A 14290-nucleotide genomic window follows, 5' to 3' on the forward strand; every position below is an offset into this window, starting at 1 on the left:
ACATGGAGAGGTACTGCCTAACTAAAATCCATTACAATAACAAGGCCTCATGCATGCTAGCTGTTTTGTGTAGGACTGCAATCCTGTCAGCAGGTAGATGGACATTAACATGTTTAACATTTATTAACATTGGAGACAAACATGATCAGCAATGTTGTCTAAAGCAACCAATCATATCTTTGCTTTTGTTTTCTAAAGGTAGCCATACATGGGCAGATTTCAGTTGGCAATCTAGGTCTTTCAGACTGATTCGACGGCTTATCTGCATGTGTATGGGCAACCCTGACAGGCCTGGTGGACCGACATCTGGCCAGATCTTGATCAGGCAGGTTTGATATTCCATCGGAACTGAGGAAAATCAATGAGCTGATACAGTCCTCAAATTTTAATTTGATCGCTTGGCTCTTGGGCCAAACTATCGAAATAGCCCTATATTGCCCACCTTAGGTGAGCATATCGGGAGAAGATTCACTTCGTTGGCAACCTCGCTAAATGAACAGATCGCAACGTTTATGACCACCTTAACTGACCGGTCAAATCTAATTGCTGATTGGTTGCTAAAGGCAACATCACCAGTCACGCTTGTCTCCAATGTGTAATAAATACATCCCAATATGTTTTAGAAACAAACCATCAGAGGAAGATGCAGAATGCTGCAGAGTCTTATAACCATACTAGTTGGATTTTATTGCCACAGTGTATAAGGACCCATAAGATTCACATTATTTTTGGGGGGGAACAGACTTGCCAAAATTACATGCAACACCCTTGTGCGTATGAAGCCCAATTTTTTATATAAAAGGCTTCCAATACTGTTAAACTGTAGACTCACCAAGAACCTAAAGTAAGAGGTCCAAGTTGTACATGCCACAAACCTTCAGTATATAGAGAAATTTCATAAACCATTATTTAATGTTGGAAACAGCTGGCACAAACTGGACTAAAAAAAATAAAGTGGTAAATAATGGTTCGAAAAAGTTTCCCGTATGAAAACCAAGCTACGTAAAAGGCAACAGCCTTGTACATACCTCTTTGTTTACGTAAGTCAAAAGAACACCTGGAGCTCATGCCACCATAAGAGCCTATCAGACATCATAGATCAAAAGAGAACTTCACAGATGTCAATATTATAGGGGCAGTATACACCTTAGTACTATATTTCCAACATGAGAAAAATAAATAGAACTTATGATAAATATGCATTTTTTCTATGTTTGTATTTTAAAAATCCATATTTTCTTAGTTTGTTTTACTATAAAGCAATGACAGAACATTGTGCTCTTGTGAACATTGTACTATAAAGCAATGACAGAACATTGTGCTCTTGCACACTTATTAACTCCCCATTTAGCTTTTGAATTAGTAAATAAGGATATCTGTATAAACTTCCTCCCTTCTCAGCTCTTTTGGATTACAGATAACCAGAGGTCCATTATGCAGGATTACTTGTTTGCAAGGGCCAAATATGAAGTAGTGTGAGCTTCAGTAAGTTCGTAACTTCATGAGGTAATTAAACATTTTTGTAGCACAACAAACGTAGACTTCCATAATCCCAACAATCTCTTCTTGAAGTGCAATGAAGTATACAGATATAGATTTGTCTTGAAGGTTTTGGCAAACAGCACAAGATGTATCCAGGATCACGTAGCTTAAAACAATGCCAGCTTCAATTAATCCATACAGGAGTCCGTTTCACAAGCATATTTCTAACATACTTACCTAACAAACTTAATTGCTTACCTATGTGCTTTGATATTAATTGACGAAAAAGAAGCGATGGCAGCTACTTTTTTGGGATTTCCCCGTAAGGTGGCTTCTATGTGGCTTCAACACTATGGAGATTGCATTTACAGTACAGGTTGATAACCATACTATGACCACTAATAGTCCCCGGCCCCTTCTGGCTACTTTTTAGATTATAACAAAGGAGGGCTAAGGGAAATGATAAGGAATCATTTTAGCCTGAATGACAAACATTGGTTGCTTAAGCAAAGTTAGAGTAGCAAGGTAAACCAATAATACCTTCATTATTAGGAAAGAGTTAATTAAATACTGCGTAGTGTATCCTTTTTAAATTAAAATCTGAAATATAGGGAGCAACCTAGTAATGTAGTGAAATTGCTTGCAGAAAATGCTCAGCCCATGAGATCTACTAGTCACCAACTGAAGGTTTACTGATAGACCACAAGTCTTTATTTTCATAATCTGCTACCCACACAGCTAGTTAATACACTGGAAAACATGCCATTTTTGTACCGTGTGAAGTACTTTCTTGGATTAATTCACCAAAACCAAGCAAAACTAACCATTTGCTTTATTTTTTACCAAGAAAGTATTTAATTTCTGCAATACTATAAGAAGCTAAATCAAGATGCCTACCCTTAAAGCGGACCTGTCACCTTAAGAAATAATTTCAAATTGTTTTCTATTGTGTTTGGCAAGCAAAATAAACTTTACTTACACTGTATAAATTATTTTAATCTTATTTTCTTCAGCTTTGGAATTCACAATTGCAGCAAGCAGGCAGGGGCCATTTTGTGGACACTGTTATCAAAGCATGCATTGCATCCTGCCAAAATCTTGTTTCTGTGCCAGTATGGGGGGACCTGATACCCATGTCCATCCACTGGTTACACAATTAGATGGTGAGGAGGGAGGGGGATGTGAGGAGTGCAGCAACATCTAAGAAGTTCTGAATTGAAAGTGAAAGTAACTGTCTGCCCCACCCCTATGCCTAAGGCATAGAGGTGGGGCAGGCATTATATGATTGACAGCTGGGATTTTAAAATGCTTTTATAATGGGTATGGATGTGGTAATAAAAAAAATATTTTGGGTTTCATGTTTAATTTGAAAAGGACTTTTATTATACAGCTTTTTATGTCTGGGTGACAGGTCCTCTTTAACAATTCAATAGGGAGATTTAGTATTTTTTTTAATTCAAAAGTCTTGCTTTAGTAGAGAGCTTTGAAAGTAGAATGCAATAGAAAACAAAATGATAGTTACCAAATTAAAATTATGTTCTGATGTGTTATCAACTTCTCCATTGCTGGTAACATGAATTTCAGCCACTTCACTTCTTGGTGAATCTTGAGCCATTGTCAGCACCTGGAAAACAATGTTATGTAAGTATACATGTGTATGCACATACGTGTGTGTGTGTGTGTGTGTGTGTGTGTGTGTGTACATATATTATATAAAGTGCTACTTGAATATTTAGAGCTGTGATTTTTAAAGAATACATTTACAAAAAGGACATGAAGAACAGAACAAGAACTAAATATACATAAATACATTCAAGATTGATGGTGATGGCATATGTAGCTTTTCCAGTTGTTCTGGTGCTCTGATGATTAAGAGCTCATTGGGTGGGAGAAACACTTTAAAATTGCTCCCCATTAATTTGAATGGCAAATTCCTGGAACTGCAGGTGCGCCTATGTGATGGGGATTTCTGCAAGGAAACACGGACTGACAAATTCAATTTTTTTGCATGACATGCAGCTGCACCTACAATTCAAAGATTAGAGCAATTCAATGTTATGTGGGTGATACGGAGACAGCACTGTAATCTGCATATGGATCTATTATTAATCACCCCTTGAGCAAACACACGCTAGTTGGGCAGTCACAGAATCAGAAAAAAATTAAAATCAGGTAGAAGGGGTTACAAAGGAGGGGAATAGTGAACCTGCTTTAATTTTAAAATGGAGGTCAGTAGTGTAAGAACTGTCTTTGTAAGCCACAAAGGGCAGAGGTTCTGAACACATTTAGACTGGAGTTATAAGGGGTTATCCTGCTCTGTCTGTCTTGAGCACCACATTAAAAACAGGGAACACCCCACTGCAACCATACAGTTATTATGGACTTTATTTTATATAAGGGGGCCTGGGAATCTACAGAGGAGAAAAGAATGATGTTACTGATGTTGTCCAGAGCATTGTGATCAGAGAAAGACCAAGATGAAAGTAACATGTTCTAGATAAAACTGACCTTAGTGTGTGAATGTAATATGAATGTTAGATTGTAAGCTCCCCTAGGACAGGGACTAATGACTGGCAACTTAAGCAAATCTTAGAATCTGCTGTGCATGTGGCTGAACTGACCAGCGATCCATTAATTTTACAATTTGGTCACACCAGTCTCAATATAAATAGGCAATCGCACATCTACACCCTGAAAATCTAGATTCTTTTCAAAGCTTTTAACAAAGGAGCTAATTCCACTTGACAGAAGTTTTAAACACAATCAGATTGACTAAGTCACAGTCTGACCCAATTTTGAAGAAAAGTTATGAGTTGACTGACATGAGGCCAAGAGATGACGATCTAACGCTTTGCAATTAGTGACGAGTTAAAACATCTAAACTAGAGATGAAAAACTTTTACTGCTATAGTGTGCATAGTACATGTCTGGAGCCCTCACAGTAATCACAGGAATGGCTCATTGCAAATAAAACATGTAGGAATATAAAATGATTTTGATTTGTCTGCTTTCTACACTTTTTATCATTAGGATTGCATTTAGCAATCCACAGTACAAAGGACCATGAAGCGTACATTAAAATTTAAACCTATATTTCTGGGGAATGTTCTAATAACCACAACTGGAAATGTATTAGTGGTGAATACAATTTTTGGGTACATACATTTTTATTGCCCCATAACAAAAAACCCCAATTTTTTTTGCATTCTTCAAGGCCATCTTTGTAATTTAGTGAATAGTGGACAGTTCAAAAATGGCTACTCTTTAAGATACCTCATACATGAAGTAGCTATTAATTAAAAGTTAACTACTATTATTAATCAGTAAAAACTATTCACACAGATTCTTTGCTGCTAACAAAGATATATTTAGTCAGTGCCAATAATGCAGTTACATAAGGCAAGGTTGCCTGCCTGGGCTAAAACTGAAAACATAATACTCTAATACAGTGGTTCTCAACCTTCCTAATGCCGCGACCCTTTAATACAGTTCCTCATGTTGTGGTGACCCCCAACCATAAAATGATTCCTAAGATCATCGGAAATATGTGTTTTTCAATGGTCTTAGGCATTTGGGCACACACCGGATTATTAAATAACAAACTTAGCCAGAGTAGATGCCTGCTTCTCACACAGCACTGCATCCAATCCAAAACAGTTTACTGTACACACTTCCACCTTCTCTGATAATGGCAGAGGTTGACAGGGTATGACACTTGTATCACCAGAGGGGCCTGGAAATGGGTAGTGGATGTCACCAGCAGGAAAGCCTATGACCTTTATAAACCCAAAGCTGCAATTAATTTGTTGGGTGGATTGTCCTGAAATACTGAGTTCAGCCCATCAATAATGGTAAGCAGTTGATCCTTAATGGCACAGTTGTACAGCTCAGATTGTATTAATTAATGCAAATACAGCAGGGGTTGGGCAATCTACATGCCCTCCAGATGCTGACCTACAACTCCCAGAAACCTAAAGCCTTCAGCAATTTAAAAATACAAATTCCAAAGTTATATTCTGAATATGCAGGGAGTCGCAGTTCAGCTGGAACTGATTAAATAACAAAGCAGCTACATGGAACAGTTGGCAAAAGACAAGGATACTGTACACCAGTGATTCCCAACCAGTGGTTCATGAGCAACATGTTGCTCCCCAACCCCTTGGATGTTGCTCCCGTGGCCTCAAAGCAGGTGCTTATTTTTGAATTTCTGGTAAGGGGGCAAGTTTTGGTTACATAAAAACAAAGTATAATGCCAAACAGAGCACTCTGCAGGCTGCCAGTCCACATAGGGGCTAATAAGTAGCCGATTAGAGCACCTATTTCTACCTCAGGAACCTTTTTCAATGCTTGTGTTGCTCCTCAACACTTTTTCAATTAAAATGTGGCTCACAGGTATAAAAGGTTGGGCATCCCTGCTGTACACCAAACCAAAGCACTATTTTTAGTATTCACATGAATCCTAAATATTTCTTAGTATGTGATTTTAATATGCAAATTATGGCCTGCATTCTGGCAAAAAATGTTCAGACCATTAGGAATTAGAAACAACATTTGGTGCATGCCTAGAGAGAGGTGAGGATATTTTGCTTTGGCATACATGCAGGCTAAAAGTTAATTCTGCTAAAAATATTGCTTATTGTACAATTATTTAACGAAAAAGACTAAAAGAAACTTTGATCATAACTAGCTAATTCTCCAAGGTTTCATCTGTCTTCCTTTGGAAATAAAATCCATACAATGGAAGCTAAAGGTAGTTTTGCACAAGTGACCTATGACAGATTGGAAGAAAGGTATTCTAACAGTGCCACCTGCTGGCTGCGACTGGCAAAACACCTATTTATTCAGTTTAAAGGAATCTGATTAAAATGAATTACTAATTACGGATTGTGGCAAATTTAGGCATTTTTAATTTGTAAAAAATTGGGGTTGCAGCAAACATCTTCCATTTTACTCTTGATAAAATACATTTTTGTACAGTACTAGATAATTAATAGGACAGTATAGACTACTGCAGTGCTGTCCATCTGCGCGACCCCCCACCTGTCTGGCTGCTTTAATGGCTTACCTTTGTGTAAGATTTAAATGGTATCAGTACTGAGATTAACTGCCCCCCTGCATGGTTCACACCTCAGATTCAGGCTGTAATCTCCTGTAATCCTCCTGTATTGTTTAAAATGTAATCCCCTGTGTTGTTCACACCTTTTAATACCTGCATTAAACAGTGTTCACACCTCAGGCTCAGGCTGTAATCACCCCCATTGTTTACCTATTCACACCTGCAGGTACTGCCTGGACTATGCTACCTGTGTGTATGGCACACACAGGGAGCATAGGGTAGGCAGAGTATGGCACACATAGGCAGTATAGGGCAGGGAGAGTATAGTACACACAGGCAGGGTAGGGCAGGCAGAGTATGGCACACACAGACAGGGTAGGGCAGGCAGAGTATGGCACACACAGACAGCATAGGACAGGCAGAGTGCTGCCTGTTTGTGCCATACTCTGCTTGCTCTATGCTGCTTGTGGGAGGTGATCCTGGCAGGGGTTTGTTGTTGGAGTTTGTTAGCAGTTGGAAATAGCCATTAAATGGTCCCTAAGGTGTGTAATTATATGCTGGGTTGCTGTGCTATCCACAGGGGAGGAGGAGGCATATGGAATTTAAGGGTATATCTTAATATGACATAATTCTTTCACAAATGAATGACGGTTGATATCCCCACAGTAAGGACCAAGCATTTGGGATTTTGCTGTTTGTGTGGTTTGAAGTGGGTGTGGTTTCAAAAAGGGGAGTGGTCAAAATTGGCTTCCATTAGCAGCCCTCCACCATGTATGCTAGAGAAATTCCGGCCCTCGGCACCGCAGAAGTTGGACAGCACTGGACTACTGGATCAAGACCCACTATATGGCAAAAACTATCTGGACACTTCTAAAATGACATGGAACTCTCACTTCTAAATTTCAGTCAGGTCTATTCATAGTGACCATTAAGTTTTTATGGGTAACCAGAAGCATAACATCACCACATAGACTGCCAAGTGTCAGCACTTGTTAGCACTGGACTGTGGAGCAGTGGCAACTCATCCTCTGGATTGATAAACGGCATGTCACCATCTGGCAGTCTGATAGAAAAGTATGGATTTGGCAGATGCCAGAACACTATGTAAATGCATAATGCTGATGGTTTGGTAAAGGAGAAACAATTTTTTGAGACTATTTTCCACGGTTTGCACTAGGTCTTATGATTCCATTGTTTTGGAAAGCTCTTTCCTGTTTTAGCACAATAATGCCACTTGCACAAAGCAAGACCCATACAGAATGGGCTGTTATGTCCCATTGAAAGAATTTAACTGGCCTGCACAGAGCTCTGCCCTCAACCCAAATTAACATCTGTAGGATGAATTGGAACATTCATGTCTGACCAATAACATTAGTGCTTGAAGTGCACTTGTGGCTGAATGGAGGCAAATCCCTCCAACAATGTTCCAGTATATAGTGGAAAGCCTTCCCAAGAGTAGAGGCTGTTACAGCAGCAAAGGGAGGACCAACTCATTAATTCCCTTGGTCTGGAAAAGATGACGTACACACAGGTGTCCAAATACTCTTGGCTTACAATGTAGTAACTAGAACTGTAATCCCAAGCGATATGCTTGCAACAGTTAACAGTCAAAAGCAATAAAGCAAGTATAAATTGGAGCTATGGCAATAAAAAAAGAGAAGGTAGGTACAACCCTACAAAAAATGCACTGCATATCTGCAGTTTATATACATATAATGTACTTAGATAGAAAACTGGCTGAAGGATAGATTACAAGGGGTGGTGGTAAATAGAACATTTTCTAATTGGGCCAGTGTTGTTAGTGGAATACCTTGGAGTACTTGTTTATTAATGGAGGTGGGCATAGAAAATACTGTTTCTATTTTTGCTGGTGATACTAAATTGTGCAAAACTAAGTTCCATGCAGGATGCTGTCACTTTGCAGAGCGATTTGACAAAACTGGGCAGCAAAATGGAAAATGAGGTTCAATGTGGACAAGTGCTAAGTCATGCATTTTGGTAGAAATAATATAATTGCAAGTTATACACTAAATGGTAGTGTGTTGGTGAGATTCTTAATTCTGGGCAGATTCTGCCTATAAAAAAAGGCCTGGATGAGTTCTTGAACCAGCATAGTATCCAAGGCTATAGTGATACTAAAATCTACAGTTAGCATTGATGTTGGTATATATTGTTTATGTGAACACTGCCCCACTGTATCCATGGCAAAATGATATCTACTCATGGAGATATTAACCTGGCTTGTTCAAAAAGCCAAGGGGCTGCTTTAATCAAATTGAGAACTGATTTCAAATTTTTTACCTTTATTGGTTATCTCTGAGACAACACTATGCTACTTTTTTAAGTAAATTCCCCCACAGAAAACGACATTGTGTCCTGAGCAATATCGTCCGACAGATGGCCATTCTGAGAAATTGTTTTAATAATTATGGAATGCTGAAAAACTTACTGCTATTGTTGCCGTAGATTATAATCATTAACATTACTTGAAAAATCCTGAGGGAAATTCAAAACTGCTTTAGTAAACTGCAGAAAAACAAAAGTAATTTTAACTTAAATTAGCATGTGAATGACCATCAGTCTCTTATTCTACAAGCTGATCAAAAGGAATGTAAACAAAATCCCCCAGTAAAATATCTGCCTATTCAACCTTACAAACATGAAAATTCTTTTCACCCACCAAATGGAGAATCAAATAGCACCCACGGTCACTCACTAATGATAGTTTAATGATATTTGCATAAGTCCAACATTCCCTTTAAGATGCACACACACATATTTCAAGTGATGTTTGTGTGGGGAAAAAAAAAATGAAAACTTAGTACTTATTCGATTCTACTCACTGAGTATTATTACCATTCTTAAAGGAACAGTTCAGGAGCTTTATCATCTGCTCACTCCAGCATTTATAGATTACATTTTTGCCTGACTAACTATATTACAAATATATTTTATTTTGCACAGACTATCTATTTTACACAGTGTTATTTTTACACTGAACTGTTCCTTTAAGGGCCCTGACTGGATGCTCTATCCCACGGGTGATAAATCTTCCAAAAATACCAGGCCCTCTGGAATCACTGCATACACAGCACTTTACATGTAGCAAACCCAGGTAATTGTGTGAACGTGCCTTTTTCGGCTTTACACGTGGCAATTCAAATGTGAATAGCCAGGTATTTTCCGGCACTTTATGGTCAACAGTAGATGATTTTTCCCCAGCCAATAAATTGCCCCATCTGTCATAGCCATAAATCCAGCCAATGAAGCTGGATTCAAACTCCTTTATGGTGTGGAATAGATTGTGAAATATCATTTCATGTTAATAAAGGGCCTATTGCCACCTGTACTGTTCTTGGAATGAGGCTAAACTTATTGCAACATTTTCTGCACTGAAATATATATATATATATATATATATATATATATATATATATATATATATATATATATATATATATATATATATATATATATATATATATATATATATCAGTCCTGATGGTGTCTGCACTCCAAGGCTTTTAGTATTCTGTGGGGTGCACAGCCAAAATCTGAGTATTTAGCATGAAATAATCCATGGCCGGCACACCCTTAAAATTCAAAAAAAAATTTTATTGAAAACTCATTGTTTAAAAACCAACGTTTCGGTCCTCATTAGGACCTTTATCAAGGATCCTTGATAAAGGTCCTAATGAGGACTGAAACGTTGGTTTTTAAACAATGAGTTTTCAATAAAAAATTTTTTTGAATTTTAAGGGTGTGCCGGCCATGGATTATTTCATGCTATATATATATATATATATATATATATATATATATTTCTATATATCAAAGAAAGGTCCCGATGGGGACTGAAACATTACGTCGGCTGTTTATGCTACTTTGAATATATGTTTTGATTTTTCACAAGAAATCCCGGAGTTGCTGGTCTTTTTTATACTATTGGAACCCTTTACCGAGCACCTGAGGTATGTTATGTAGCGGTGTGCCATCCTTTGTGTATATATATATATATATATATATATATATATATATATATATATATATATATATATATATATATATATATATATATATAATATTATATATATATATATATATATATATATATTATATAAATATATCCCTAGGCAGGCCAAGCCAATGGGGAAGGAGTCGTTCCCCCACAGTTATGACAACCAGCGGGGGGGGGGGGGCAAGAGAAGGGACCGCTGGCTAGGGGTAGGCAGGAGAGGTTGCTGTCTAGGTGAGGAGGGACGTGCAAGTCAGGGTCTTGTTTTTCCAGAGTCCTGACTTGCGAGGGGATAGTGGGTAGATACAAGAGAAATATACATACATACATATTAGAAACAGTAGTTAAACTCTAGTTAAACTCTAACTAAACCATGCCGGGTGGGGTGTCTCTCGGAGCTCCTCTCCATTTTTCTCTTGGGTCCGGGTCCAACCTGAACATTATTCCATTTTGCTTCCCTCGTGACCTATCCCTGGGACTCTTAGGTCGTTATCTAGTTTGACCTTGTCCCTTTTGGTTCCCTGCCCTCCTATTGGGGGGGTGGTTTTATAATTGACTTTTTATGGATTGCATACCTTAGGTAACGTACATTATTTATAAAAGTTATATGGGGAAGGCATGGTTCAAGTAGAGGAGGTAAAGTATTGCTCCCAAGGGGCCCATTCTTTTTGGAACCGTTCTTGCTTATCCGTTAAGATACTGGTTAATTTTTCATTGACGTAGATCCAGTTAACCTTATTTTTTAGTTGTAAAATAGGCAAGAATGGGGATTTCCACGATCTTGCTATTGTTAGTTTGGCTGCGATAAAGATTTGATTTATCAGCTTCCAGGTATATTTATTTACATTAGGAATTTTCTTCCCCAATAATGCATGTTCTGGGGATTTGGGTAGGTTAACTCCTGTTACTGAGAATATCATTTCGTGGACCCTAGTCCAGAATCTTTGGACCCTGGGGCACTGCCACCATATGTGATAAACTGTTCCTTCCCCTCTACAGTTTCTGAAACATTGCGAGTTGTATTGGTTGTTTATTTTATGTAACCTAGCTGGGACCAGGTACCAACGTAAGAGAACTTTGCATCCCGCTTCCAGCAGGGCAGTATTAACCCATATTTTGAGCCAATCCTTTTCATCAATTGTATGACCCAGATCTTTTTCCCAGGCTTTTACATATGATAAAGTAGGTGGGAGGTTAGTTTCAGATAAATGTTGTATATTTTAGACAGAACCCCTTTGGAGTACAGATATTTGGTACATATTGTTTCCAGGTACGTGGAGGGTGGTGTATTTGCTTCCTTAAATTTGGATTTTAGGTAATGTTGTACCTGTATGTACCTAAAAAGTTCTCCGGGGGGGGGGGGGGGGGGGAGTAAAGTTGTTGGAATCTATCGCACTTCAAGGGACCGGAGATTCCATACATATACCTTAATGCCGTGAGACCCTTATATATCCACCACCTGGAAGATCCCTGGTCTAGTCCTGGGAGGAATTCCGGGTTTCCTACTATCGGGACAGCTGGGTAATGGGGGGAGAACAGTTTTGCTTTATATTTAATCTTGTCCCATATAGTTAGGGTATGTTCTAGCATTTGGGTTAAACCTTCAGGTCTGTGTACATTAGGAAGCCATATAATCGCTGCCAGCTTTGCTGGGCTAATAAGTGTTTCCTCCATGGTCACCCACTTTGGAGGCAGATTGGCGTACAACATAGGGATGGTTGCTATTTGGGCCGCTTGATAATAGTTACCAAAGTTTGGGACTCCTAGACCTCCCTTTTGTCTCGGTGCTTGCATCGTTGCTTTTGAGACCCTAGGGGGTCTAGTGTTCCAAATGTATTTCATTACCTGTTGCTGTAATTTTTCGATATCAGAGCCCGGTATCAAAATAGGTAGGGTTCTGAAATAGTACAGCACTTGTGGTAAGATTACCATTTTAACTGCATGGATCCGGCCAATCCAGGATGTATCCTGATTTGTCCAGGTCTTTAGGGTAGCCGTCACATTTTTCCACCGGGGGGGATAGTTAATTCTGTATAAATCATGTATTTATGGGGTTATTTTAATGCCTAAGTATTTTAAGTATGCTGGTTGCCACTTGAAATCAAAGTTTAATTGAAGGAGCTTGAATTGTGGGGGTGGAAGGTTAATATTCATCGCATATGTTTTTGTATAATTTATCTTAAGTCCTGATATTTTCGCATATTTATCAAACGTGTTAATTAAATTGGGTAATGAGATGAGTGGTCTAGTTATCATTAGTAAAATGTCATCTGCAAAAAGACATATTTTGTGGTGGTTAGAGCCTACTTTTAGGCCCGCTATGTTAATGTTATTGCGAATTTGTGCAGCTAAAGGTTCCAAGGCCAATATAAACAAGATTGGGGATAGAGGGCAGCCTTGCCTCGTTCCTCCCGATAGTGGAAAAGCCTCTGTATTGTATGGGCCCCATCTAACATAAGCTTGGGGATTATTATACAGTGCTTTCATAACATGTTGGAACTTTTGTTTAAATCCCCATTTATCTAGGATATAATGCAGATAGGGCCATGAAACTGAGTCAAAGGCTTTGCTCAAATCAATAGCTAATAATAGCCCTGGGATTGCCTTGGATCTAATTTTGTGTATAAAGGTCAGAGCCCTTCTAATGTTGTCTGTTGCCTGGCGTTTGGGGACAAAACCCACTTGGTCTCTGTCAATTATAGAAGGGAGAAATGTATTCATGCGGTCCGCAAAAATTTTTGATAGAATTTTACGTCAATGTTCATGATTGAGATAGGTCTATAGTTTGCACAGCTTAGTGAGTCTGTATCCGGTTTTGGTATTGGGGTGGAACTGCCCTTTTAAGGAGCCTTTGCCCAAACAATCATAAGCTATGGAGTCATGTACAGCTGAAAATAAAAGCCTGCTCTAGTTTTACAGGGGAGCTTCTCCCATATCAGCAGTGAAAGGAGTAGCAGTACTAACCTTAACATGTAACAGACTTGATGTCATTCACACTAGTGTTGTGTAGAACTAGACAAATCATCTCGCGTGCCATTACCGTAAGGGTAAAGTATATCACTTATGGGGATGTATAATCTGGAATGCAAGCCAACATCTTGGTTTCTGGATAAAGGGTCTTTCTGTAATTTGAGCACTGTTACTTAAAAGCTGCTACATGCAAACATTAAAAACCCATCATGATTGTTTTGCCACTAATACAGATTTACAAAACTCAGCTACCATCAAGTAGAGGGTATGGTTTTATTGTTACAGAGAAAAAGAAAATCATCCACAAAAAGTAAGAATGGTTTGCTTAAATGGAAGTTTGTGTTAAATTGCATTCCCGTAGTTGGCAGCATTTTGGATATTGGGTTTACAGATAATAGATCTTATACCTGTATGTACACACATTTGTGGTCATTAAGCTGCAGACTAATTAAGCGAGAAAAGGACTGGCAGGGTTGTGTCCGACAGCCAAAAGTGACCCTATGGCATTTGCTTGAGAAAGATTATACAGTGGCTTGCAAAAGTATTCAGCCCCCTTGAACTTTTCCACATTTTGTCACATTACAGCCACAAACATGAATCAATTTTATTGGAATTCCACGTGAAAGACCAATACAAAGTGGTGTACACGTGAGAAGTGGAACGAAAATCATACATGATTCCAAACATTTTTTACAAATAAATAACTGCAAAGTGGGGTGTGCGTAATTATTTAGCCCCCTGAGTCAATACTTTGTAGAACCACCTTT

General features: G+C 38.5%; 1 protein-coding gene across 6 annotated transcripts in view; it reads right to left on the bottom strand.

The window, feature by feature from the left end:
* Positions 1-14290, bottom strand: part of arfip1 (ADP ribosylation factor interacting protein 1) — a 73972-nt gene that overhangs the window by 43424 nt on the left and 16258 nt on the right. For 4 of the 6 annotated variants that reach the window (XM_012961385.3, XM_012961374.3, XM_031899365.1 and 1 more), the window contains one exon: positions 3005-3106. The exons of 1 other annotated variant lie outside the window; for it this stretch is intronic. In XM_012961385.3, coding sequence (XP_012816839.2) covers positions 3005-3106 — 102 coding nt within the window. 6 annotated transcript variants of the gene reach the window in all.

The sequence above is a fragment of the Xenopus tropicalis genome, chromosome 1, assembly GCF_000004195.4.
Source record: "Xenopus tropicalis strain Nigerian chromosome 1, UCB_Xtro_10.0, whole genome shotgun sequence".
NCBI lineage: Eukaryota > Metazoa > Chordata > Amphibia > Anura > Pipidae > Xenopus > Xenopus tropicalis.